This window comes from Thecamonas trahens (assembly GCF_000142905.1).
Source record: "Thecamonas trahens ATCC 50062 unplaced genomic scaffold supercont1.45, whole genome shotgun sequence".
In the NCBI taxonomy this organism is placed as follows: domain Eukaryota; order Apusomonadida; family Apusomonadidae; genus Thecamonas; species Thecamonas trahens.
Genome location: NW_013657635.1, coordinates 533 through 26447, shown reverse-complemented (window position 1 = coordinate 26447; position 25915 = coordinate 533). Strand labels below are relative to the sequence as shown.

The window sequence follows — 25915 nt, the reverse complement described above, 5'->3', positions numbered from 1 at the left end:
CGGACGGGCAGGCCAAGGCCCCATCCACCCCCACTCGCCCACCTCCATCCCCCCCCCCCCCCCACCACACACTAACCCCCTCCCTCTCCCATTCCCCTCCCCCCCCTCACCACCACCTCCATATATCTCTCGATAATCTCCGCCATATTCACCTGGCTTCCACCTAATCCCCCCCCCTCTTCCAAGCTACCCACAACCACTCCTCTCTCCCGTAGACAGGCAATTCTGTGAGGATGAGCCGGACGTCGGGTTCTAAGGGATCCCGTACCCGCAAGCGTATGCACCGTGATGAGTCATACTCACCTGCTTCTTCGCTTGACTCTGTGGAGCTTCGTCGTGGACGGAGGAGCTTTGTGGCCGGTGTGGGACCTGGGACACGTTCGGATGTGAATGATGGTGATGCAAGGTCATCCACATCAGGTGCTGCTGGTTCGGGTGGAAGTGGAGGCTCTGGTGGGGGAAAGAGTGGTGGAAGTAATGCAGCCAGTCGGAGTGTGAGCGAGAAAAAGGCGAGGAAGAAGCTCCGCAAGGCAAAGTTGGCAAAGGTACTCGGCGAGCTGCTGGTGACCATGATGAAGGTCGATGGTGATGGTGTGTTCTGGCATCCGGTCGATCCTGCTCTTGCTCCTCGTTATGATGAGATTATTTCAAAGCCAATGGACTTTTCTACCATGCGGAAGAAGCTGGTCAAGGGCTCGTACGCCTCGCTGCATCACTTTGAGCTCGACTTTCGTCTCATTGTGGCCAACTGCATCAAGTACAACGAGGAGGGGAGCTACTACCACAAGGCTGCATTGCGTCTGGAGGCTCGCCTGGCCAAGCCATTGCTCCTTGCACAGATGCGTCTTGCCATTCCCCACATCGACGTCCTCTCGAACGAGCTCGTCATGTGGCGCCGGGAGGTCGAGTCGCGCTACGGCGAGTTCACCAAAGCCGAGCTCGACGACGTCCGCGCCATTCTCGAGGCCGAGGCCAACGGCGGCGATCCGGCGGGCGGCGCCGGCGGCCGGAACACGGCAAGCGGCGGAGGCGGCGGCACAGCGCTGGCGCCGGCGCATGGCGGCGACGCGCGATACACTGGCGAGCTTGACACGAACAAGCCCATCAAGTGCGCACTGTGCCGGCTGACGGTCGAGACTGACGTGACTGGCCCGTTCCTCAACCCGCCGTTTGTGGCGCCGGGCAAGGCCAAGTACCTGTACGTCCACCTCAACTGCGCGCGGTTCGGTGCGCCTGAGACGCTCTACGACGAGCCGTCGGATACTTGGTTCAACCTCATCAAGGCTGTCTCGCGCGGCAGGTTCATCAAGTGTGCCCTCAGCGACTGCCCGTCCGGCAAGGGCGCCACTCTCGGCTGCACCACCACCACCTGCCAACGCTCGTACCATCTGCCGTGCTCCGGCAAGGACGCCGCGTTCTTTGAGGACGGCGGCGTGTTCTTCTGCCCCACCCACGAGGCCAAGGTCAAGGCCAAGGCGCCGGCCGACGACAAGGAGGCCGAGGCCAAGGCCAAGGCTGCGGCGGCCAAGGCTGCGGCCGCGTCGGTCGCGCGCTCTGGCTCGATCCTGCACATCCCCAAGGGCCCGCTTTCGTACGGCGAGCAGCCGTCCAAGCCCGACGGCCTCGACGAGAAGATCCGCAAGGCCACCGCCGTCCACCGCATGTTCCTCGAGCCCGGCAAGATTACTGGCGTGAGCAAGGCTGGCGAGCTCATCTGCCCCACGGCAGAGCTCGACGAAGCCGGCTTTGTCGATGCCATTGGCTCCAAGGTCGCGTCCAACACCTCGTACCGCTGGCTTGGCACCGTCGACGTCGTCGACTTTGGCGCCCGCCTCTCGGTCATCGACACCCGTAACAACCTGGGTGGCCGCATCAAGTACTTCAACCGCCACCAGCGCAAGCCGCGCGGCCCGTACCGCAAGCGCAACCGGGCGTCTGCAAGCTCGGGCTCGGTTGCCCCCGCGCCGCCGTCACGGTCGTCAAACCATGCTGCCCGGACCCGCCGTAACCACGAGCGCCGCGTCATCAACGCCCTCCTCGCTGTCACTCACCCGAGCAACCCGGCGGCACAGGCGGCGCGGGCGGCCGCGGCCAAGGCCGCCGCCGACGGCCGCGCCCGCCTCCCGATTGTCGAGCCGAACTCGCTTCATCCGCGCCCGGCCACCCACTACGTCACGTCGCGGACCGTCTCGACCCCGCCGGTCGCCATCTACGACACGCCGGTCATGTTCCACGCCGAGGCCACCTCGCTCGGCCCGACGTACGACTCGACCCACGCCTCACTCGGCGCCTCCGACTCGGTCAGCGTCATCGCGCCGGGTCCGGTCGCGCCGGGCGGTCTGGCACGGCTCGAGGCAGCTGTCACCGACATGGTGACCAACAAGCGGGCGCGCGCGCCTGAGGCTGGCGGCGACGACCTCGCTCCGCCGCCGGCCAAGAAGGCCAGGACCCTCGACGCCGCCCTCGACGACCTCGCCGCCCTTGGTAACCTCGGCTTTGACACGTCGTTTGTCGACGCGCTGCGGAGCGGCGACGCCGCCGCCGACGGCAACAAGTTTGTCCACTCGGCCGCGCTCTCGTCGGACGAGCTCGCCCGCAAGCTGGCTGAGAACTCGGCCTTTGTCTCGTACATGGCCTCGATGCCGTGGGTCCGCGAGTCTACGGTCCCCTCGCCGTGGGAGATCGAGGCCGCCTCGCGTCTCCTCGCCAACTTTGCCGATCTTGCCCCAGAAGTCATCAAGCCGGCCGAGCTCTTCCCGCCGCCTAAGTGAACACCGTGAACATCTCCGCCAATGGCACATCCTCCCATCCCGTTGCATCGCCGAGCCTGACGCCGCCGGGGCTCGGCAGGCCTGTCGAACCCACGCGGCGATTCCGAGCACCTGGCGGTGCACGTTCAGCTCTAGCTACCGCACTCGACAAGGCGAGGAAGGAGCTGTTGTGCACATGGCCATGTCGAGCAGTACTTGCAGCAACAGCAGCAACAGCAGCAGCAGCAGCAGCAGCAGCAATGACGGTGGCGGTAGTGTGAGCTCAGACTCGGCGACGCCGTCTGGCGACTCTGGCTCGAGCTCGGTGGCGGCCGAGGCGGATAGCCTGTGGAATGCCAAGGTGGCGGAAATGGCTGTGAAGGAGTCGGAGCGGCGGAAGGCTGTGGGCAAGGGGAAGGGCAGGGGAAAGGGGAAGGGGAAGGGGAAGGCGATCAAATCGATGAGCAAGGGGAAGGCGTTCAAGTCGGGCAAGTCGGGCAAGTCGGGCAAGTCGGCAAGCAAGGGCAAGTCGGGCAAGTCGGGCAAGTCGGCAAGCAAGGGCAAGTTGGGCAAGTCGGGCAAGTCGGCAAGCAAGGGCAAGTTGGGCAAGTCGGGCAAGTCGGGCAAGTCGGGCAAGTCGGGCAAGTCGGGCAAGTCGTTCGAGAAGATCTTCCCGGAGAGATTGCTAGAAAAGGCATGTAAGGAGCTGAAGAAGGGCAAGTGCGAGCCGCATCATCCGCCGCGGAAGGGCGTCAAGAATGGCGATGGCAATGGGGAGGGGGAGGCGAGTGAGTCGGGCGGACCGTCGCCAGCGGCGTTTGTGGCGCCGGACATCGGCCATACCACCTTTGTGCGCAAGTTTCTCATCCTCGCGGATGAGCTTGGCTTCCAGGTTCACTTTGGCATGCCCGCGCAGTTGCTGCGGACCGGCTTCTTCTCGGGCCTCCCGGCGCGTCCGGACAAGCAGGAGCAGCTGTGTCGGTATCTGTACACCGAGTACACCCGGTACCCTAGCGACTTTTTCTTTGGCTCGAGTGACGAAGAGGTCATGAAGCACTGCGTGATTGTGGACAAGCTGGCAGTCGCCGGCTCGCAGGGCTTCCACGGCGTGGCGGTTCCAGCCATCAAGACCATGTTCTTCAATGCTGGCTCAAACAAGGACGACCTTGAGCACGCCATCCATCACGAGCTCTTTCACCTCGTCGACGCCGTCGACGACGCCGCCGGCTGGGACGATCCCGAGTGGGAGCAGCTCAATCCGAGCAAGTTCCGCTACGGCCAAGCCCGGTTTCGTGGCGACATGTTCGACCTCGACAAAGCGCCTCGTGGCTTCCTCATGGGCTACGGGACTACTTCGGTCTTTGAGGACAAGGCTGTTTTCTTCGGCGCCCTCATGTCCGACGTCCCCGCCGTCCGCGCTCGTGCCAAGCGCGACTCGGTTGTCCAGGCCAAGATCGCCGCCACACGCGACATTGTCTGCAGCTGGATCGGCTCAGATGAGGGCGACGACTTTTGGGCCACAGAGGTTGGCATCGACTCGGACGACTTTGACCGCTCTGCCGGCAGCACCACCACCGGGAGCGACAGGAGCAGCAGCAGCTGCAGCAGCAGCAGCAGCAGCTCGTCGGGCTCAGACTCGGACTCGGGCTCTGAGTACTCCTCATAGCCAGCCAGCTAGCCAGCCAGTCAGCAGGAGGAGGCCGGCAAGGGAACACATGCTGAAATGAAGACGTTAGGCTCAAGCCGAGGATCAGCATCGCTCAGCCGGCCGCGAGTGTTAGCGACTCGTAGCAGTCGCGGCAACTGTCACCGAACCGCTCGCCACTCGGCTCTACGCACGTCGAGCGCGAGAAGAATAGCAAGGGGGGCTTCGAGAAAAGGGCCATGAGTGAGACTGGGAGCACGGTCCAGGTGGCGAGTGATGATGAGCGGTCTTTGCCTTGTATGGATACCAGCGTCCATACGTTGACTCAAATGCTCGAGAGCTCCGAGAGTGGCTATGACTTGGCCATGTTCGAGACGGACCACGATACTGATGATGATGATGATGATGATGATGATGATGATGATGATGATGGTGGTGGTGGTGGTGGTGGTTTGGATGAGAATGATGGTTGGAAAGGCTCGTTACATATGTGGGACAATCTGGCTGCAGATGGTGATTGGTCGTGTGGCCATGATGTTGATATGGAGTCGGTAGCTGCTGGGCTGCTGGATTCCAACGATGGTGATGATGATGATGACGAGAGTGGTGATGCGGATGGCTGTGCTGATGGTGGACGAGGTGCAGCCAAGGGAAAAGAGGGTGACAGCGGCAAGAGGCATCGTCGTGGTCGTCGTGGCTGTCACGGAGAGAGAAGAGGCAGACGTAGGCACCGGAGGAAGAGCGGGCGGAGTCATGGTGGTCGCTCCCGCCGCCACAGTCATGATCGACGGGCGCTGAACAAGATCGAGCGCGAGTACAGGCGATGGGTGAAGATGCTGCAGTCGGCGCGAGGGCTCAGTCCAGAGATGGCGCTCCGGCTGCGGGAGCACGTCGAGCACTTGCTCTCCAAGCTGGCACTGGCCAAGGAGAGCAAGCGCCAAAGAGCTCGATCCAAGCAGGAGGCACCGTCGTCGGCGCCATCATCGGCACCGTCGTCGTCGTCGCGGCGTCGCGGCAAGCACCGTCAGAAGCGCAAGCGCAAGCGCAAGCACCGCGCTTTGTCACGTGGCGAGGACTTGCACGCGCTCATCGGCTCGCTCGAGTCGGCGATGGTGCGCGGGGCGGCAGCGCAGACCGAGGCTTTGGAGGCCTCGATCCGCGCAGAGCACTCGCGCAATGTTGCGGCCCTGCTGTCAGCCACCCCCGTACGAGCGGTGCCTCTACCGGCAGCCTCGCCTTTAGCATTTGCTACGCCCGTCACGCCGATGGTAACGCCATCGTTTCCCCGCCATCCACACGCACACCGTCGTGGATAACCACCGCACCCGAACCATCAACACCAACACCGCCACATCTGCTAACACACACACACACCATCGTGGATAGCGCTTCCCTCCTCACTGATTTAAAGAGGTACGGTTGTTCGGACGCGTTGTCGCGCGTCTCAAAGTGAACAACTCTATGATGGTTGACATCCAGGTCACCAGCCGACGCTGCGCGACGCCTGCTCGGCCTGCGGCTTGAGGTGGGAGGCGCGCCCGATGCGTGGCTCACACGTGGGGCCTGCCGCCCGACGCTCGTCCCGGCGACGCTCTTGTGTGCAACGTGGGCGATGATCTCGCTGTTCTCGTGGAAGGACTCGATCGAGTGTCGTTTCCTGGCAGCCTGCCCTCGTCTTCCAGACTCAACGACGTCGTCGTTGCTTGCCGAGACGACCGTGTCACCGGAGCCCTCGCCGCCAGCGCCGACACCGTCAGCTCCGCGCCGTCGCGCAAGCGGAAGCGTCCCTTTGCAGCGACTGCTTGTCATCGCCACTTTCCCCAGCAAGCCGCTTTGCGATGCGACTGCCTCGCCTGCCGGAAGCTTCATGGCAAGCGATTGCGGCTGCGGACCTTTGCGCCGCGTGCGGCATCCATCTCTGCATCGGCGACTGTTTTCTGTTGCGGCAGCCATTAGCACATCCTACTGCTCTTTTTCCGCATTTGATGGACGGTGTGACGTCTGGGGAGCGTCGCGGAGCGCGGCTTGCGCGATGGACAAACCTGTCCATTTCGTGGCGTAAAAGGCTGAAGCACGTTTTGACGGCTTTCTTCGGAACTCGCACCTGTCACGCTTCGGCGTGCGGGTTGGACAGGAGGTGGTACGTCGAGGAGGAGGAGACACACTTGACTCTCACTGTTTATCTTGGTGTAAAAGAAGGCGACTATGTCATGGAAGACACTCCGTATTGCAGGCTCGCCCTTCCCGCTCTCCCACCAGTCGACGCTGGTGTCGGGCAAAGACGGCTCCATTTACGTTTTGGGAGGAATTTCTGACAAAGGTGCTGTCGCCGCCACCATGCATCAGCTGACTACGGGCGCGCTCCGCAAGTGGAAGAAAGTTGCTGGTGTTGGTCGCCGTCCCGATCCGTTTCATTCTGCTGCAGTGGCTGTCATGGGCAACAAGACGTATGTGTTTGGTGGTATGACCCACAGCGGCGAGATCTCTGCCTCGCTCGCCGTTCTCCGGCACGATGCCGGCGCCTTCTCTGCGCCACGGATCACGTCCGATCCGCCACCTGCTACCGCCAACGCCTCGTTCACCACCCTCTCGTCAGACATGGTCCTGTACGGAGGCCTCATGGCCGACGGAACGTGCTCGAACGCTCTCTGGGCATTTGCCATCCCCGAGTCGCAGCGGCATCTGGCCTCTGCTGGCCGGGTCTGGGTCGAGTGCGAGATGGCTGGTGATGTGGCGCCTGCGCCGCGCCACTCGCATGTCGCGTTTGCTCTCCCGGCCGAGGTGACGACAAGCGTGGTCAAGGCCGTGACTGGTTCGGCACCAGCGGTCAAGCCGGCCAAGCGGAAGCGCCGCGGCGAGGGCGACGCCTTTGGTGACTACATGGTGGTGTTTGGCGGAGCGACCGCCGACGGCGCCACCGACGACATGTGGCTTCTTGACTACGCAGCAGCCCGGTGGATTCAGCTCGCCAAGCCGGAGGGCGGCGCCTGGCCGACAGCACGCTTCGGCGCCGCCAGTGCTACCGTTGGCTCGGAGGTGTACATGTTTGGCGGAAGCAACGGTGAGACTACGTTTGGTGACCTGTGGCGGTTCGACCTCCGCACTCTGTCGTGGACCGAGCTCCGCGGAGCGGTCAACGCCCCGTCGGCCCGTGCCTACGCCACGCTCGACTTTGTGCCCAAGACCAAGACGCTAATCCTGCTCGGCGGCATGGGCGACGGTGCCAAGTTGGCGCGCTCGGACCACGAGCTGGCGATCTTGTCGCTCAAGGCGCTTGCCGCGGCCGACGACGCTGTGGCGACGGCGCCTGTGTCTGCGGCGAAGTCGGCTGCGGCGTCGGCGTCAGCGGCGACGGAGCCGGCGGCAGCAGTCACAGCAACCACTCCGGCGACCGTGGTGGAGGCTGTGGCAGCTGGTCCGGCGGCAGCAGCCTCTGCACCGGATGCGGCAGCGGCGACAGCCGCAGCACCAGCGCCGGTCAAGAAGGTTGCTGCGGTCAACCCCGCAGCGGCCATCATGGCAGCCGAGTCGTCTGCGGCCGAGCTGGCGACGCTGACGCGGGTCAACTCGCAGCTCGAGGCCGAGCGTGATGCAGCGCAGCGCAAGGCCGAGGCGCTTGTGGAGCAGGCCGAGAAGCACGACGAGAGCGCCAAGGTGATGATGTCCGAGCTCGATCTGCTGAAGCAGGAGGTGGCATCGCTCAAGTCGACCAACGCGGACCTGGCGGCATCCAACGCGGACCTTCAGGGTCAGCTGGCGGCGGCGACCCAGGCCGGGTCTGCGGCGGCGACCGAGTCGGCGGCGCAGACGACCGAGCTCCGCGGCAAGCTGGCGGTGGTGGAGAACGAAAAGTCCTCACTGGAGCGGCAGCTCGCATCTGCGGTGGCGCGCGCCGAGTCGGCCGAGGCTGCGACGGCTGCGGCGGCGGGCGAGGGCGAAAGCCAGCTGGCCGACGCGCTGGCGGCGAACCAGGCACTCAACGCGACCATCGAGGAGCTGCGGACTGAAGCCGACGCCACGGCGTCCAAGCTCGAGGCTGCGACCGCCGAGGCGCAGGCCGCCCGCGACAAGCTTGCAGCTGCCGAGGCCGAGGCCCAGTCGGCGGCGGCGCGTATCGCCGAGCTCGAGGCTGCGCTGTCCGAGGCCAAGTCGCAGCTGGCTGCGGCGGTGGCCAAGGGCGAGCAGCTCGAGAGTCGGCTCGCCGAGCAGGAGAAGGAGGACTCGGAGGCACGCGCGGCCGAGCTGGCTGCTGCTGTCGAGGCCCGCGCCATCGCCGAGGCCAAGCTCGAGGGCTATGACGAGGTCATCGCGCGGCTCGAGGAGGAGCTGTGTGCGTCGGAAGAGACCGTTGCCGAGCTGCGGGCGGTCATTGCCGACGCCGACGCCGACGATGACGACGATGACGACGATGATGACGATGATGACGACGACGATGATGATGACGACGACGATGATGATGATGACGACGACGATGATGACGGGGCTGAGGCTGGCGCTGCGGCAGCGGCGACGGCAGCGGCGACGGCAGCTGCGACGGCATCGGCGTCGGGCGGCGGGCGGTGGAGATCAAGCAGCTCCAGACGCGGGTGGCGGAACTGGAGGCGCAGCTGGCGGCGGCGGCGAGCTCGGACACGGGCAAGATGGCAGCTGAGCTTGCGCAGAAGCAAGCTGAGCTTGACGAGGCCAAGCAGAAGATTGCCGACTACGAAGAGGCACTGACCAAGCTGGAGGACGAGCTCGACGAGGTGGAGGACCGTGCGATCGAGTTTGAGGCGCGGGTCAACGACCTTGAGCTCGAGCTCTCTGCAGCACGGTCGCAGAAGTAAACTGAAGCAGCGGCTTGCGCAGAGGACTTTACATCTACTTGTACTCGGAGGCGACGAGCTTTGCGATGGTCTGCAGCTGGATAAGGTTGGTGCCCTCATAAATGGCACCGATCTTGGAGTCGCGCCAGCGCTTCTCCATCGGGTACTCGCGGGCAAAACCGACGCCGCCGGCCCACTCGATGGCCTTGGAGGTGGTGGCCTCTGCAGCTTGCGCGGCCACGTACTTTGCCTGCGCGGCGTGCTTGACAAACGGCAGGCCATGCTCCTTGCGGCGGGCGGCCTCGTAGGTGAGGAGGCGTGCGGCGGCGATCTGGCACGAGATGGAAGCGTACTCGGCGCGCATCGAATCAAACTCGCCGACGGGCTTGCCAAACGCCTTGCGCTCAAAGACGTACTCCATGGCGGCATCGAAGGCACCCTGGGCAATGCCGACCATCTGGGCGGCGATGCCAATGCGGCCCTCGTTGAGGGTCTCGATCGAGTACTTGTAGCCAAGACCCTCCTCGCCGAGAATGGCGGACTTGGAGACACGCACATCTTCGAGGACGACCGGGCAGGTCGACGAGGAGCGGAGGCCGAGCTTGGGAATGGTGTTGCCGACCGAGAGGCCTGGCGCGTCGCGCTCGACGACAAAGGCGGTGATGCCCTTGTAGCCGGCGGTCGGGTTGACGTTGGCGTAGACAACAAAGAGACCGGCCTCCTTCGCGTTGGTGATCCACATCTTCTCGCCGTTGAGCACGTAGTCGTCGCCGTCGGCAATGGCCGTCGTCTTGAGTGCAAACGCATCCGATCCACAGCTCGCCTCGGAGAGGCAGAACGCCGCGAGCGTGTCCGACGTCAGGCGCGGCAGGTACTCGGCCTTCATCTCGTCCGAGGCAAAGTTGAGGAACGTGTTGCACACCAGTGTGTTCTGCACATCGCAAGTGACCGAGACACCGGCGTCGACCTTGGCCAGCTCCTCGATGGCGAGGCAGGCTGCGGTGAACGACATGCCGGCGCCGCCGTGCTCCTCGGGCACCTCGACGCCCATGAGGCCCATTTCAAACATGCCGTCGATGATCGCCGGCTCGAGCGCCTCGTTGGCCTCCATGGCCGCCACCTTGGGCGCGACCTCCTCTGCAGCGAAACGGGCGACTGTGTGGGAGTGAGGTGAGTGTATGTGTGTTGGTGATGGCTGTGTGTTGGTGATGGCTGCGGGGGTGATCATGACGGCTGTCACCGTGATCATCATGATGGTTGTCACCATGATGGCTACCACGATGGTTGTCACCATGATGGTTACCATGATCCTCACCATCATGACGATTGTCCATGATCACCACCACCACCACCACCACCACCACCACCACCATCATCATCATCATCACCATCACCATTGCATGAGACATCACTCACTCGATGCGGTACGTACCTGCCTCCTTCAGCATGCTCTCGTCCTCGGTGACCTGGAGAGCGGTGGGGGAGTGGGGGCACTCGCCAACCGAGCAGAGCTACTCAACATCCGGTTGAGGACAGACGGCACACTACGTGCAAGAAGACCAGTACGGAGCATAGTGTATGGGGTATGAAGGGGAGGGTAGGGGGGGGGGGGGGGGGATGACCTTGAACCTTGGGCTTGGCTTTCGGGAGGTGGGGCTTGGGTAAAGTGAGCTGTTTCTCCTTGCCCAACTTGGCTGACGGAAGTCGGACTGTCATCGTTAAGCCGCCGAACGCGTCGTTGCCTCTGCCGCCAATTGTCATCATGACAATGCCATGGATAACAATGGCGATGTTGTTGGTGGGTGCGATCACGGGGATTAGATGTGAGGCGAGGTTGTTGTGGGATCCGGAGGGGCATCGGAAGCGGGTGCGGGTGCGGGTGCGGGTGCGGGAGCGCGAGCGAGAGCGAGAGCGAGAGCGGGAGCAGGATCCGGCGTGGTATGGCGGCTGAGCCCGATGGGTGCGACGGACGGGATCGGGTGTCGGGATCGCGGTGCTGGTCGTGGTACGGACAGAAGCGGTGGCGGATGGTCGACGGTTGAGCCTGTTGCGGGATTGCCAAGGGCAAACTCGACTCAGATCCGGAGAACGGTCTCTCGTGAAGAGCCCGAGCCTGAGTTCGAGCTCGAGCACCACTCTCTCACACATAGCACGGCAGCAGAGAGATGTGGCAAGTACGCGGCGCGTCATTCTCGGGCTCGGGATTCCTATTGCCGTACTTTCTGGGTGCGCTGTCGGCGCTGAGGTCTGTCGGCGCCGAGGCGATGAACGCCGAGCGCGGCTGGCGATTCGCCGGCGCATCGGGCGGAGCTCTGGCGGCGATGGCGGGCGCGTGTGACATTCCGGTCGAGTTGCTGCGCGAGACTATTAGCAAGGTTAATGCTCAGCTGGCAGCACGGCCAACGCGCGCAGTCTGGGCTCTGGATGAGGTTGTCCGTACCGAGCTCGAATTGCTGGTACCAGACGGCGACGAGGTGGCGGAGATGATGACCGCCCGGGCAAGCATCGCTGTTGCATTTATGGAGCAAGTCGACGAGCAAGGCCGCCGGAGCCGAATGCAGCCGCACGTGGAGATGGTGAGCGAGTTTGAGTCGAGGCAAGACGTCATCGATGCTCTTGCGGCCTCTTGCTACCTGCCGGGCTTCTCGGCGCCGGCGCTGACCACTACTTTTCGTGGGCGGGCGGCGTTTGATGGCGGCCTGATTGCCTTTCAGCCAGTGCCTGGGTGCTGGCGCCGAGATGAGGTTGTCAAGATCTCGCCGTTTCCGCTTGTCAACAACATGCTTGGCCGCATGGTGTGTCGCGGGCTCGAGCCGGACCAGGACGTAACGCCGGTCATGCCGCGCGCACTCTGGATATGGTCGATGGCACAGACAATGCGCCGGGCGCTCGTTCCACTGCCGACCCACGAGCTCGAGCTGCTTGAGGTGCGTGGGGAAGAGGATGTGCTACGCTGGGCGAGCGCCAAGCGCTGAGCGCGGCTACTGTTGCTCGAGGCGGGCGGCGAGCTCGTTGCGGCCCCACACGCGGGCGTCGGCCGCCAGCACCCCGCGATCGACATTGTGTGCACCAGCAAGGCCAAGCAGGAGCTCCACCATTTGCTCATCGGCTCCTGAAAACCGCATGGCTCGGCGGAGCAAGCGTGCGATGCTGGCTGTGTCGGCCGAGGTCGCCAAGGCGGCGACAACGTTCACGTGGTCGCAGATGACGGCCAGATCGGTGACCGACCACGGAATGACCCGAATACCGTACCAGCGGAGCAATGCCGTCACCGAGCCCGGCACGACGCCATCGACGGTGATAGGCGAGGCTGAAAGCGCCAAGACGGCGTCCTGCCAAGCATCCGACTCGTCCTCATCCCATGAGTCGACTACGCTCCGAGGATGCGCCAGCGCGGCGACCAGAGCGCCCTGGACCACATGATCAGGCCATCGCCTCTTTCGCCGTGGCGAAATTGATAGCCGTGCCGCCCGCCATGCCCGTCGATGGACAGCAAAGAGAGGACCGGCGAGTGACCACCACAGATCGACATCAAAGGCAGTGCCAGCGATCTTGGCTGCTATCGCTTTGGAGGTCAGCACCAACGCGAGCACGTCAGGGGGGTCGAGCACACCAGAGTCGAATGCAATTTGTTGTAGCAGCTCAGGAGGAAGGTCGGGCAGGGCTGCAAAGGCCATGCCCACTTCTGGCGAGGGCTGCGTGGGGTGGAGTGGGTGGTGCGGGCTGGCGGGCTGTGCGAAAGCGAGCAAATGGTGCGGTTGCGTCGAGATGGTGCGGGCGGCACGGCGTATCGGACGCGTCACGCACAGCAGCATCCAGTCTGGCGACAGTCGTTCTTGGCGATGCTGATGGTAGGGCGTTTGACGCCGATGCGCTCACGTGTGGATCGGGCGGTAACAGCGATGCCGATCTTGGTGAAGATCTTTTCGAGGCCGTCAAAGTCGGCGGCGTCGCAGGTGAACAGCCGTGCGTTCATCTCCTCAGCGAGCGTCCGTGCCGTCGTCGCCATGTCATCGGAGAGCTCTACACCGTAGCGTGTATGAGCAAGAATGAAGATCGAGACGCCGTCGAGATCGGTCATGCTGTGTTCCTCCAGCGACTGCCGCCAGACCGTCTCGATCGATTTGAGCGAGTCGGCGTTGGCGGCATCAAAGACGATGACGACGGCATCTGCGGCACGGTAGAAAAGGCGCGACAAGCCGTTCGGGAACCGCTCGGCCCCAGCGGTGTCCCACAATTGCAGCCGTGCAAGATTGTCGATGGTAAAGTTGGCGAAAGCGACGCCCAGACGTGTCGGAACCTCACTCAGCCGCTTTTCCGTCACCTGTCGGATGATGGACGACTTGCCGGTCCCCGCGTCGCCTACAAGCACGATCTTGAGTAATGGCAGCTGTAGGTGTGTGTTGCTGGCGGCCATGGTAAGAGAGGTGATGGTGATGGCGCACGAAGAAGCCAGCAGGAGCGGCCATGGAGCTAAGCTTCGATATTGCTATCCCGCCGGCAGCGGCGTGTGACGACCCGTCGTTGCCGGCACCGGAAACGCATCAAATACGAGTAATCCCGTCTGCATATGCGATGTAGGACATGGAGGCTGCGATCCGATGGGCGAGAGAGGATGTGTGCGGTATTGCAGTGGCCATGGAACTGAGCCTTTACGGCTTTTGGTCGGCGGCTACAGCTACTCGGCGCAAAGGTCACGTGAGGCAGCAACATCCGGTCCGCCGACAGTCTTTGCGTGTAGTGCTAAGCTTGGAAGTGGGGTTCTTGGCCCCGATGCGTTCGCGTGTTCGGCGGGCGGCGGCAGTGACGGCGATCATGTTGAACGCTGCGACCAGGCCAGGCTTGTCTGCGGCGTCGACAGAGATCAGCCGTGCACCGAGCCGCGCAGCAATGATCTGTGCCACCTTGCGCTCGCTACTACCAAGCTCTATGCCGTGGCGGACATGGGCGAGGAGAAAGGTCGAGACGCCGTCAAGATCAGTGGCGGAGTTTGACTCGAGAAACGCGCTCCATGTGGCATCCACCCCATCGAGCGCGTCAGGCTTGGAGGTATCGAAAACGATAGCCACGGCGTTGACTCCATGTAGGTGCCTAGGAGGCAGGCGGAATTCCTTCTCACTGCCGTCGGTATCTCTGATCTCGAGCCTGCCAACGCCGGGCACTGCAATCGCGGCCAACGTAGACTTGGGCTCGGGTTCACCATCAAGCGCTCCGGTTGTGAGCATCTTGAACATTGACGTCTTGCCCGAGCCCACATCGCCGAGAAGCGCAACCGTGAGTGTTGTTCCAGAGCTAGGGGGTCTTGCTGCAGCCGCCATGGGTGGTGCTCGAGCCAGGCTCCTAGAGTCGAGTCTTATCGCATCGCCCTCCCCCAAACGGGCCGGAGTTTACCACCAACTGGTCATCGGAACGCGAAAGTGGTGTGGCAGGCTATAGCAGGCATAGAAAATGGTCTGTCTCCGATTGACGCGTGTCTTGCTCGGTTGTACACGCTCTCGCGTCATGCCTTTCCTTCCAAAGCACTGAAAACGCACCGATCTGTGATCGTAACAAATTAATGCAAACATTACAAATCTCATCCCATGTCCTACGCAACCAACTTTTCCCTCCTCACGACACCTCTCCACCCCCTCCCCTCCCCTCCCCTCCACCATCATGGGGTAGTCTCCATCGGAGCCATGGCAAGAGCCACGGCTCGATCCACGGCACCATCTGGTCCCGAGCGATGCGGCACCAAAAGCGGCGCGCCAAAGTGGCGGTCAACTGCAGCGAGGAGTACGACATTGGCAGCCAGCGAGCACCTCACGCGACATCATTGTATCTGTGACAAGCAGACGCGGCCATGGCGCGGACAATGACTGTTGCGGTGTACGGTGAGAGCCATGGACTGAGAATGAGAGTGTGTCGCGCTCTGGCGGACGCCGAGCCTGGCCTCTCCGCACCGGTAGCGAGTGAGTTTGGACCGTTTGTGGCTCATGTGGACGAGACGGAGATGGTGATGTGGCAGGGGAGGAACAAGAGCGATAACCCACATGATGAGCTGGTACTGCCGGAGCATTTGCCGTTGGAACATGTGGTTGTGCTGGCGTATGACATCGAATCGCGTTCTTCGTTCCTCTTCGCTCTGAGCATGTGGAAGTCGCGGCTCATTGTCGACCTTGTCCCGCAGATGGTCTTCCTTGTTGGCCTCTCTCGCCCCATCGCTCGCCTGGGCCAGGTGGCTGGTCTGCGTGAGGTGGCGGTCGACGAGGCATGTGCTGTTGCCGATGCCAACTCGATGTACTATTTCGAGATCGAGGTCCCCGATGCCGAGACGGTGGCTGCAGCGACGAGCGTGCCGCGGACCGACAACGTGGCGCTACTGCTCGAGTCTATGGCGCTGCTGGCGAACGAGTACATGCTTTCCAAGGTTCTGCCGACGTATGTGGGCCCGCTGCCATCAGAGACGGCGACGCTTATCACACCGGTGACCACCACCCCGCTGACAATGATCAAGCGGCCCGAGCCGCGATGTGCGTCGTCGATATCGTCCAAGGTCGATGCCGCAAGCATCGGCTCGACTGCCCGCAAGTACACGATCGACCGCCGGGTCCTGGCACCGGCAGCACGCAGCGCGGCACGGCCGACAGAAGACCCGCAGATGGCGCTGCACCCGGACACGCTGCCGCCGCTCCGGCTAGATCCGGCGCTCGCAGCCTCGGCTTCGGTCCATGCACCCCAAGTCATTCGCTATGGCCTGGACGAGATCGATACTGCTGTCAGCACAGTGCGGGCGGAGATGGCGGCGCAGGCCGAGCCAGTCGCCCCGGTTGTGACGCACGCTCCGCCGGTCCGCAGCCCGACCCGGCAGCCAGCGGTGAGCCACCCTTCGCACGCGCCGTCGACGTCACTTCCAGCGCTCTCGGCGCTCAACCCACCGAGCATGCCTATGACGTTTGCGGCGGCGGCAGCATCAGGCCCAGCAACACCACAGCCTCGGACGCCACTTCCGCCGTCGGTGGTCTCGGGCACGGCGCCGTCGTCGCTGCCGCTCACACTTGGCGACCTGTCGTCGCCGAGCGTGCAGCCTGTTCACCACCAGGCGTCGCCGCCGCCGACGAGCGCGAGGGCGAGCATGGGTGTTAATAGCACAATGCGGGTTGCGCGGTACGAGCTCGACCGCGGCTCGAAGCAGTTTGTCAAGTCAATCGATGCCGCCACGACACTGCGATCGTCAGGGCGCGCCAGCGGGAGCCAAGGCGAGTCAGAGGTGCGCGAGCCGCAGCTCATTATTGCGGTGGAGCTCGGCAGCGGCCGGGTGGGCGACCTCCCGATCTACGAGCACGACGACGCGGGCGAGGCCGCTGAGGCCTTTATCCGTCAGCACGCGCTGCCGCGGTCGTTTGTCACGCCGCTCACGACGCTCATTGTCGAGAAGGTGGCGGCTCATCTCCGCGCTCGCAAAGCGGCCCTGGCTGCTGCACCGGTCGCCTCTGAGCTCCGTGTTCCGCTCCCGTCCGGCGGGACCAGCTCGCTCCGGCTTACGCACGAGACGCTTGCGCATCCGGACCGGGCTGCGGAGCTCTTTGCCACCCGGCATCAGCTACCGGCGCAGCATGCGTCAGCACTCGCGTCTCACATTGCAGAGGCCGGCGCAGTGCTGGACACCACCCGGCGGCAGACGCGCGGCAGCGGTCAGCCAACCCGGCGAATGGATGTGCGCGGGGTCATGCACGACAGGGCGACACCCGACGAGAGCCCGTGCTGCGTCCTCCAGCTCGACGTCGGATGCGGTCTCAGCATCCCGCTCACCGTTTACCCGTCAGCGAACCCGCGGCGAGTCGCGATGCAGTTTGCCACCAAGCACAAGCTCTCCACCGATGTCGAGAGCAAGATCGCCCAGCTGGTGACCAAAGCCCAAGCCGCGGCCAAGCAGACCATGTACTGAGCAAAGAGAAAGTGACGGCTGACCGTCGGCCGCCCCCCGATGACAATGATCATGGAGGACGGGAGGAGACGGATTACGCATTACCACCACCCTGAATCGTGCTACCGAGTTGCGAGTGGCAAGTGGTCAATTGCCGGCAGAGAGAGAGAGAGAGAGAGAGAGAGGGAGAGTGCAGCAGCAGAGCGAGCGGGGCGGGCGGCGAGTGGCGGCGGTGAGCCGCGAACGAACGAACTTTGGTCGTTCACGGACATCCTGCCGAGGGCGACCTCGGACGGGTGGGCCGGCGACGGGAGCCAGGGAGGAGGGGAGGGGGGGGTGTTGGGCGAGGCAAGGGAGGTGCTTTACGTTACGTAGGCATACTTCACCCTCAACCCCATACCCAACCACCTCTACCCATACCCCGCACAAGGCGAATGTCAGGAAGCGGCGGCTTGAGCGAGAGCGGCGGAGTTGCCGGAGGAGCGAGCGACGAAGTGGCCAAGACGAGCCGGAAGAGCAGCAAGAAGGGCATGGCGGTCATTGATGTGGCCTCTCTGGAAGAGCCGAGGCTGTTTGCTGTGACGGACAAAGGGGAGGCCGTGACGCTGCCGGATGAGCTCGTTCTGGCTATCTTTCTTCATCTCGACTTGCGCTCGTTGCTGGCGGCGGCCGGGACCTGCCGCAACTGGCGGCGCTTTGTGGTGGAGCCCAAGCCGTGGCGGACGGCGTGGAAGGCGCATCTGGTGATGTACCACGACTCTTTCCACGAGCTGCAAGCCGCCAAGGAAGCCGCGACCGGGCCAGGACGGGCACGGGTGGATGTTGACGCCGATGTCGATGGCGACACCCTGCGCGAGCTCGCCACCCGGTTTGACACCGCCAACTCGGAGATGGTGGGGCTGATTGGCGCGTCTCTGACGGTGCCGTGCGCAGCAGCGCACGTTGAGGGCTTCCGTGCCTTTGGCAAGGTTCTTCCGCGAATCTACAGTAACGCATACAAGACGCACGCGACGGAGCTGCTGGAGCTAACCATGGCGGGCATCAAGTCCGACGAGGTCAAGGTTGCGCTGGCTGCGCTGGATGTGTTCTCGTCGTTGGCGCTGCTGGCGGCCAACGAGGCGTCCCTGGTCGAGTTCCGTGACGGCGGTGAGAGCTCCGAGGCCGGAGAGTCCGCCAGCGGGCTCCCGTCGTCGCTGGACCCGCGCAAGCTGGCCGCGCTGATGATGGGCGGGCGGGTGGAGGACGCGGCCAAGTACGGCATCTTTATCCGCAACACGCTGCTTCCGCTGCTGTTCAACTCGCTGATGTCGCGCCCGCTGGAGGCGAGCGGATATGTGGTGGCCGAGGTGAAGAAGGCCCAGGCTGCGTCGACCGAGCTGACAGATCCGACGATTCGGTCGCTCTCGCAGATTCTAGTCACGTTCCACTCGACTATGCCGTCGGTTATCGACGCGATCTATGGCTTTGCGGCCGAAACATTGCGTCGAGCGAGTGGCGGGCGCGCGAGGTCGGACTCCTGGTTTTCGGCGCCATTACTGACGCCATGGGCACCGGGCAGAAGCCGGAGCCGCTCCCGCGTGGGCATCCGATGTACCCAAAGGTGGTGCGGATGGCGATCGAGGCGCTGGCGTCGGACGAAGTAGCGGTTGTGCGCGACACGGCGGCATGGGCGCTGACCAACATCTTTATATCCAACGCAGTCCCGCTGCTGACGTCGTTCTCGACCTCGTCGATCGAGACGCCGCTCTCGGACTTTCCGGAGCTTCAGGAGCAGCTGGTGGAAGCGGTCATTGCGCGAGTGGATGACACCGAGGCGCTGGTCTCGTCCAACTGCTGCGGCATTCTCATCAACATGGCCATTTCGTTTGCGTCGCCACTCCCGCTGCTGGAGGTGACGCAGACCAAGCTGGCAGCGACGCTGACGCGGGCGATCGACGACCTGTCGGTGCTTTCAGCTGCGTTGGATGAGGCGAGCGCGGCGAGAGCTGGGGCATCTAGCTCATCGACACCGAGACCGGGCGGAGTGGCGACACCTAAATCGCTGCTGACGCCTGGCACTGGGTCATCAGCGAGCTCGCGGACGTTTGAGACGGCGCTTGACGCTGCGCTCGAGCCGACCGTTGCCGAGCAGCGGCTGGAGCGGGCGCTGGCACTTGTGGCGAGCGTCTCGGGCGAAACGGTGCAAGCAATGAGCAGTACGTTTGGCAGCGCAGCACCTGCAGTTCCCGAGGGCTACGAGGCGATCCGACAAGCGGCGTACATGCGCGTGTTTGACGCAGCAGCAGCAGCATCGGCACTGTTTTCGCTCTGGTACGAGGTGCTCGAGTCGTCGAACTCGAACCTGATGAACCCGTACTTTGACCCGGTCGAAGACCGGCTTGTGGTGGATCCGGCGGTTGTGGAACAGATCGAAGGTGTGGCGGCGCACCTCATTTCGCTGCTCTTCCGCGGCAACCTTCCCGCGGTGCGGATGTCCGATGAGACGTCGCCGGTTTCGCACAGGTCACGATTTGCACACGTGGTGGGGCGGATCGAGTTTATGTCGAACACGGACGGCAACGGAAAGTGTCGGTTCTGCTCTGCGGCGCACGAGCCACCGCTTGCTGACGTGCGAGCCTTTGTGCTCCATGCGCTGGGGCCGATTGTGCCGCTGCTGTTGCAGTCGCAACGGAGCATCGATGTGGTCTGCGACCTCGTCGACTATGTGGCCGACGTTCTTGAGGAGGACGACATCAACGACTCGGTGCACATTGCCAAGGCCGAGGCCTCGCTCGTGTTCTCGTTTGCCATCTCGATCCTGTCGTCGATGCCGGACCTCGAGCGCGAGCTGGCGCCGGTGTGCGAACGGGTGGTCGACGCGTTGTCGGGCCCGGGCCTCCCGGAGCTGTGCTATCCTGTCTGGCAGCGGTGCGTGCAGTTGCTCGGCTCGCTTGCTCACCACACGGCGGACCATCTCGCACCGCAGTTTGACGAGGTTGTCTCGCGGATTATCAGCTCTGCCGAACACTTTCTTTCCCACGGCGAGGAGCACACGCACGCCGGTGCTTGTGCGCTCCTCACTGCGGAACAGTCGGAGAACATGTGCGGGTGCAACTCGCCGCTGTCGGTGGCGATCGCTGCGCTCTGCCTGGCGGACATGGTGTTTATTGTGGCGGACCACATGACGGAGAACGGGCGGTTGGAGACGATTTTCAACTTTGTGCTCCGGGTGCTCAAGTCTGCGCCTGCGCCGGACACGCCGGTGGACCGGTCGCTTGAGAGCTCGTGCTGCGCGGAGCATGCAGCAGAGGCAGCGGCGCATGCGGAGAAGGTGGCAGCGGCCAAGCGGGCGGTGCTCTCGGGCCCGCTGGCGGACTACGAGTCGCCGTTCTGGACGACGGTGGCCGACTCGTACACGTACTTTGCTAATCTGGAGGCGTTCTTCTTCTCGGCGCGGTCTATTGTACACTTTGCAGTGCCGGAGGGCGGGCCGGTGCCGGGCGAGTTTGAGCCGTACGCGCGGACGATTCTGGAGCACATCCGGGACTCGTCGCCGTTCCTCTGCCCAACGCGGTCGGCGGCGATCATGGCCGAGGCTGCAGCGCTTGTGGGCCAGCTGGTGACGTCGTATCCAGTGCTGGCGACGCTGGCAACGCACAACGACATCTTTGACATGGTCTCAGTGCTTGTTGTCTACAACCGCGACACGAACGAGGACTCGATTGCGGCCGACTTTGCGGAGGACACATACGCTGTGCTGACCGAAATCAAGGAGGCGCAGGCGCGGGCACTGGACCTTGCCGCCGGAGGGTTTGGGCCGGCAGTGTTCGAGATGCTGCAGGCGCTGCTGCCTCACGGTCACTGGGGATGAGGCATGGGGGGCGCAGTGGGCTTGTATGGTTTGTACAGGGCGTCATCCGCCAAAGGTAAACTCGTCGAGCGAGGATGAGTCCGAGTCCGAGTCGGCGTCAGCGGTTGGCATAGGCGGCCGCGAGGCCGGAGGCGGACGTTCCCGGGGAGACGAGGGGGACGATGACGACGACGACGAGGAGGAGGAGGACGCCGACGATGTGTTGTCCGAGTCGCTTTGCAATGATATGTCCGAGACGTCTGAGACCTGGCCGTCGTTGTCAGCAAGAATGGTAGAGATGGTGAGCGGAGAGTCAGAGACCGAGACGGAACTGTTCCGCATGCGGACAAGAACGTCGACCTGCGCAATCGAGTTGGAGCGCAGCCGGAAGTTGCGTGCCGAGTCATCGCTGGAAAAGATATCGCTGCCAGTCTCCTTGCGGCGCAGATCGCGGTAGCGCTTGGCAAGCGGGCGAAAGGCGCGTTCAGGCGAGCAGAGGCTATCGCTTGATCGCGAGCCGCACAGCGGCGGCATGCCGGCGCGGTGCGGCGAGAGGAGCTCAGGAGTGGTGCAGCCGTCAGAGCTGAGCGGGATAGACAACGTCACCACATCCAGCTGAGGCAGTGAGTCTTCGGTCCAATCGGAGTAGACTGAGTGCAAGCGGAGGAGGCGGGCGGCGTCGTCGGGAGTAGGAGTGATGGGCATAGGGCCGGCAGCGGCAGCGGCGGCAGCGGCAGCGGCGTCGACGTTCGAGTAGGAAAGAAGGAGAGGAGGAACATACCGGCGGCTCTGTGCGCCATCAGTGGCAGCATCAGGAGCTCGCCGGCCGAGAGCCGATCAGTAGGATCCTTGGCGAGGCAGCCGTCGAGAACAGGCTGGAGCGGAGCAAGGGGCTTGGGCAGCCGCGGCGTCGGGCCTTTGTTGATCGCCCGGCGCAAAAGGTGAAAGTTGTCGGCGACAAATGCTGGACGACCAGTGGTGAGCTGGTGGAGGAGGCAGCCAAGCGCCCAGACATCGGCAGGGGCGCCATACTCGAGGCCCTGCGTGATCTCGGGAGCCAGATTAAGAGGCGTGCCGAGCATGCCTGAGGGGACAACACGGAGCCCGGGCGTTGACTCGGAGTCTGAGGCTGATGGCGAGAGGGAGTCGTCGCCGGAGTCCGAGGCCACAAAGGCTAGCCCAAAGTCGCCGAGCTTGATGCCGCCGTCGGGGGTGAGGAAGACGTTGTCGGCCTTGACGTCGCGATGGACAATGCCACGCGAGTGAATGTAGGCCAGTGCAAGAGCGGTTTGCACGAGAACATCCACCACAGCAATGGGCGAGAGCGGAGGATGAGGTGGGGAAGATTGCGGCGACGGAGCAAGAGCATCGACAGCATGGGTCAAGTCGCCACCGGCGACATGCTCCATGACAATGACAACGGTGCTGGCGTCCGCGGCAAACGACTCGACATAGCCAACAAGACACGGATGAGAGACGCCTGAGAGGACGGTGACCTCTGTCATGGTGTGAAGGACCATCTTCCTGGTGTACTTGCCGACTTGTAAGGCCTTGACAACGGCCAGCGGTTGGGCGGGAGAACATGGCGGTTGGCCATTGTCGCACTCGTCATTGCCGCTGCTGCTGCTGCTGCTGCAGCTGCTGCTGTTCTTGGCAGGCACGGCTTTGGCGAGGTATACAATGGAGAAGGCACCGCGACCAAGCTCCTTGACGGTGGTGTATCGGCCAAAGTGGATGCCACTGCCTGGTGGTGGGTGGGGCGAGGCGGGGGTCTCGGCCATGGCCGCCGGTGGGGGAGGCGAGAGGCGGCAGTTGGAGAGAAGTGCCGTCACACAGATTTGGCGCAGTTTGTTGAGAGGCGCAGCAGGCAGGAGGAGCACGAGACGAGGCAGAGCAAGTCGGCCGTAGCTGATGGAGTTATGGATGTGAGGCGAGGTGGGGGAGGGAGAGAGAGAGAGAGAGAGAGAGAGAGAGCAGGATCAGGCTAGGCAGTGGTCATGGGTGCGGTGGTGTCAGTTGGTGTCGATGTCGGTGAAGGGGAGTGGGTGGGCTGGGCTGGCGACTGGCGGCGGAGGTGGTGGCGACGACGATGATAACAGTCCCCCGCATCAGGCCAACAGTATTTGTGTCCCTTCCTCTTGCACTTCTGCTTGCGCTTGCCCTTCTGATCCCGATCTTGCGCCCTCATCCTCGACCTCGGCCTCGAACTTGGGTTGTGCGCTCGCACGTTTGGGCTGTCGCCCACTGGGCCCCGCCCGGCAGCGATCCGGCGCCGATGGTGATCCGCAGTATCTGGCTTGCTCGCGATGTATGGATCATCCATCCCTCTCCCTCGTCACATCCCTCTCATCCTCCCTCTCTCTCCCCAGCAGTCGCAGCCTAGACCACCGCAACGGTCACCGCCTCAGCTCGTCGTCCGCGATCGCAACCATGAACGCTGCCACCTCAACCATCACTCCCATCACCAGCCATCGCCATCCCCCATCACCCCATGAGCATCAGGATCAGCATAATCACCAACCTGGTCATCGCCGCCTCGGGGTTGGGCTTCCTCTTCTCGCCACAGCAGCAGCACGGCGCCCATGCCGGCGAGTGGCTGAGCAACGAGTGGCTGGCCGTGACTCGATCGCTCACTGCTCGCCTCGGGCTCGGCCACAGCAGCAGCGCCAGCAGCAGCCAAAGCCACCACACTCATCCCACTCCAGCCATCTACACTCCCTCACCTCCAATCCCTGTGACCCCACCAGCTACTCCCCCTGTATAGCCAGCTGCAGGTCGTGCTGAGCTTGATCGGGCTTGATCTGGCTTGGCTGTGAGTGGTTGAGCGGGCGGGCGAGCGAGCGGCGAGTTGCTGGCCAGTGAGCAGTGACAGGCGACGACGACACGGGCATCAGGACACAAGATCGGGTGGCAGACCAGTGTAGTCTTGTTAACAACCTCACCTTATACCACTCTTCCTCCCCTTTCTCCCTCTCCCTCGCCCTGACCAACCCACTGGCCTCGTCTGTCCTGTCGGTCCTCCGGCCAGCAGCTGGGTTGGTTGACAGATGGGCTGGGGCAGGATGGGCAAGGCGAGGAGAAGGAGGGGAGGAGGAGGTAGGGTAAGGGACTGATAGCCATTGTCACTTGTCTCACTATTCACGGGTAGATCATCAAAACTCGTGCTCTGTCTAGCCTGATCGGGGTTGTGCCGGCGGTGGACGGGTCGGCTCGGGTGGCGATCGGTGGTGAGCAGCAGGCGGCCGGCAGCGATGCTGTTGACGGGATAGTGTCGGCTTTTGTGAATATCGGCGGGCAGGGAATGGGTGGGTGAGGTTGTAGAGGTGGTGGGTATGTGTGGTGTGAGTGTGGTGGTTGTGGGTGGAGATGATGGGGGGTGGGGTCGGAGATGGGCCTGGGTCGGGGGGCTGAGCACCTTCGAAGGGACACCGGGCCAACAGCGTCAGGTGGCAGAGCTCGGATTCTGGAATACTACAGCTGTGGATTGGAGACTGTGCATGGGGGTAGTGTGTGTATGTAGTAGAGTAGTAGTGAAATCATATTGGGCATATCTTGTAATGAGGTTGGTGGGGGGCATGTGCGGGGTCGTGCGGTCGAGGGCGTGCTCAACCGCCTAGGCAAAACAAGTCTACGCGGAAATGAGCCGAGGTCGATGGGTATCGCTGATAGCGATATTGGTACTGATAATAGTGCACGGTGAGTGATGACCTTGGGTGTGGTCGCGGGTTGCGTAGCTGGTGGTGGGTGGGAGCTAGGTGGTGATGAAGGTCGGCTCATCGGGCAAGCGGGCGACGGCTGGCGGCTGGTGGTCAGCGAGGCGGGTCAGCTGAGGGGGCGGGGTCGAGGCTGGGTGGCTTGAGATTGCCGTTGGTTGGTGAATGGGCAGTAAGGCATGTGATGGTTGGGCGGTGGCAGTGATGGGGTCCGGGTAGAGGATGAGGGTGAGTTGGAGCGGGGAGAGGAAGAGGAGGAGGAAGAGGAAGCGGGTGCGCGATGGGATGGTGGTGGGCATGGCCATGGCATGGGCGTGGTAATTGTGGCTGGAATGGAAGACATGGTGGTCGGGTAGGGGGTGGGGGTGGTCGTTTGTGGTGATGGGGCGTAATGAGTATGGTAGGGGGGGATGAGGGGGGTCGTGACGTGGGTGACTGGACGGGCGAAGTGATAGTGGGTATGGCGATTGGGCTTGAGCATTGATGACGGTGAGTATGATACGGCTGGTGGGTGTGTGTGGGGTGTGGGCGATAGGGGCGGCGGGTACTTGGCCGGCAGAGGGAAGGCGGCGGACGTTAATTGAGTTGAACGTTGAATTAATTGAAGAAAAGCCGGAACCAGCATCAAACGAGGCAATGACGTCCACAACAACAACCAAAAATCATACATGGCTTACACAGCAAACGTATGAGTAATTCAACAGAGACTGGACAAAGCTAGCAGGCAATGGGATGGACTCGGGTGACGTTCAGGTCGATAAGGCAGGCGCGGTTGATCGATCAGATCTGCAGATCAACCATGACCACAACGCAACAGCGTCAACATGAAATACATTGCATGCACAACTATTGACCATGACAAACGACAACAAAGTTGAGAATCGATAGTGTAGTGAGCAGGCCCGATGGTGGATGTGGAAGTCAAGGTCGATGAAAACAGGGGAGTCAAGAACAAATGAAGCATGACGAATAATGATACAAAGCAACAACAAGAGCAAAGGCAATGATCGATGAGAATGCATGTCGATTACGGTCAAGCATAAAGGCAAGAGCAACCACAGCAGAACATGAGGGCAGGCGAAAGCAACTACAAAGCATGAGAGACATAAACGGCAAAGAACAAAGAACATGGTCGGCCAACAAGAAAAGAAACGGAAAAAATCGAATGATCAATTGACAATGATCAACAACAATCAATTAAATGTCAAACAATCGAACAAGTGACGACTGGCGAATCATGAAAATATTGAATGACATTCATGTCACC

General features: G+C 62.8%; 9 protein-coding genes across 9 annotated transcripts; 6 read left to right on the top strand and 3 right to left on the bottom strand.

Annotated features, from left to right (window-relative positions):
* The first annotated feature begins 200 nt into the window (after positions 1–200).
* Positions 201–2788, top strand: AMSG_09088 (bromodomain adjacent to zinc finger domain-containing protein 2B). The gene has a single exon (XM_013899363.1). It carries the CDS (start codon positions 234–236, stop codon positions 2769–2771), a length of 2538 nt encoding a protein of 845 aa, XP_013754817.1. The 5' UTR covers positions 201–233; the 3' UTR covers positions 2772–2788.
* Positions 2789–3120: 332 nt separating this feature from the next.
* AMSG_09087 (uncharacterized protein) lies at positions 3121–4416 on the top strand (the record flags this gene model as incomplete). The annotated part of the gene is made up of 2 exons (XM_013899362.1): positions 3121–3153; positions 3220–4416. The coding sequence occupies 2 exons, from the start codon at positions 3121–3123 to the stop codon at positions 4414–4416; spliced, it is 1230 nt and encodes a 409-aa protein (XP_013754816.1).
* Positions 4417–5261: 845 nt separating this feature from the next.
* AMSG_09086 (uncharacterized protein) lies at positions 5262–5637 on the top strand (the record flags this gene model as incomplete). Its single annotated transcript, XM_013899361.1, has 2 exons — positions 5262–5600; positions 5626–5637. 2 exons carry the CDS (start codon positions 5262–5264, stop codon positions 5635–5637), a joined length of 351 nt encoding a protein of 116 aa, XP_013754815.1.
* Positions 5638–6468: 831 nt separating this feature from the next.
* Positions 6469–9221, top strand: AMSG_09085 (uncharacterized protein; the record flags this gene model as incomplete). The annotated part of the gene is made up of 2 exons (XM_013899360.1): positions 6469–8939; positions 9020–9221. The coding sequence occupies exons 1-2, from the start codon at positions 6601–6603 to the stop codon at positions 9219–9221; spliced, it is 2541 nt and encodes an 846-aa protein (XP_013754814.1). The 5' UTR covers positions 6469–6600.
* Positions 9222–9255: 34 nt separating this feature from the next.
* AMSG_09084 (acyl-CoA dehydrogenase) lies at positions 9256–10792 on the bottom strand (the record flags this gene model as incomplete). Its single annotated transcript, XM_013899359.1, has 2 exons — positions 10633–10792; positions 9256–10355 (listed from the first exon to the last, which is right to left on the bottom strand). Exons 1-2 carry the CDS (start codon positions 10646–10648, stop codon positions 9256–9258), a joined length of 1116 nt encoding a protein of 371 aa, XP_013754813.1. The 5' UTR covers positions 10649–10792.
* Positions 10793–11282: 490 nt separating this feature from the next.
* Positions 11283–12029, top strand: AMSG_09083 (uncharacterized protein; the record flags this gene model as incomplete). The annotated part of the gene is made up of 2 exons (XM_013899358.1): positions 11283–11961; positions 12014–12029. The coding sequence occupies exons 1-2, from the start codon at positions 11366–11368 to the stop codon at positions 12027–12029; spliced, it is 612 nt and encodes a 203-aa protein (XP_013754812.1). The 5' UTR covers positions 11283–11365.
* A 152-nt stretch (positions 12030–12181) lies between these two features.
* AMSG_12233 (uncharacterized protein) lies at positions 12182–14283 on the bottom strand (the record flags this gene model as incomplete). Its single annotated transcript, XM_013899457.1, has 4 exons — positions 12182–12570; positions 13029–13562; positions 13927–14207; positions 14279–14283. 4 exons carry the CDS (start codon positions 14281–14283, stop codon positions 12182–12184), a joined length of 1209 nt encoding a protein of 402 aa, XP_013754911.1.
* A 3276-nt stretch (positions 14284–17559) lies between these two features.
* On the top strand, positions 17560–21031 carry AMSG_09078 (uncharacterized protein). Its single transcript, XM_013899357.1, has one exon. The coding sequence runs from the start codon at positions 18650–18652 to the stop codon at positions 20954–20956; it is 2307 nt and encodes a 768-aa protein (XP_013754811.1). The 5' UTR covers positions 17560–18649; the 3' UTR covers positions 20957–21031.
* AMSG_09077 (NEK protein kinase) lies at positions 20999–22484 on the bottom strand (the record flags this gene model as incomplete). The annotated part of the gene is made up of 2 exons (XM_013899356.1): positions 21717–22484; positions 20999–21585 (listed from the first exon to the last, which is right to left on the bottom strand). Exons 1-2 carry the CDS (start codon positions 22453–22455, stop codon positions 20999–21001), a joined length of 1326 nt encoding a protein of 441 aa, XP_013754810.1. The 5' UTR covers positions 22456–22484.
* Positions 22485–25915: the final 3431 nt, after the last annotated feature.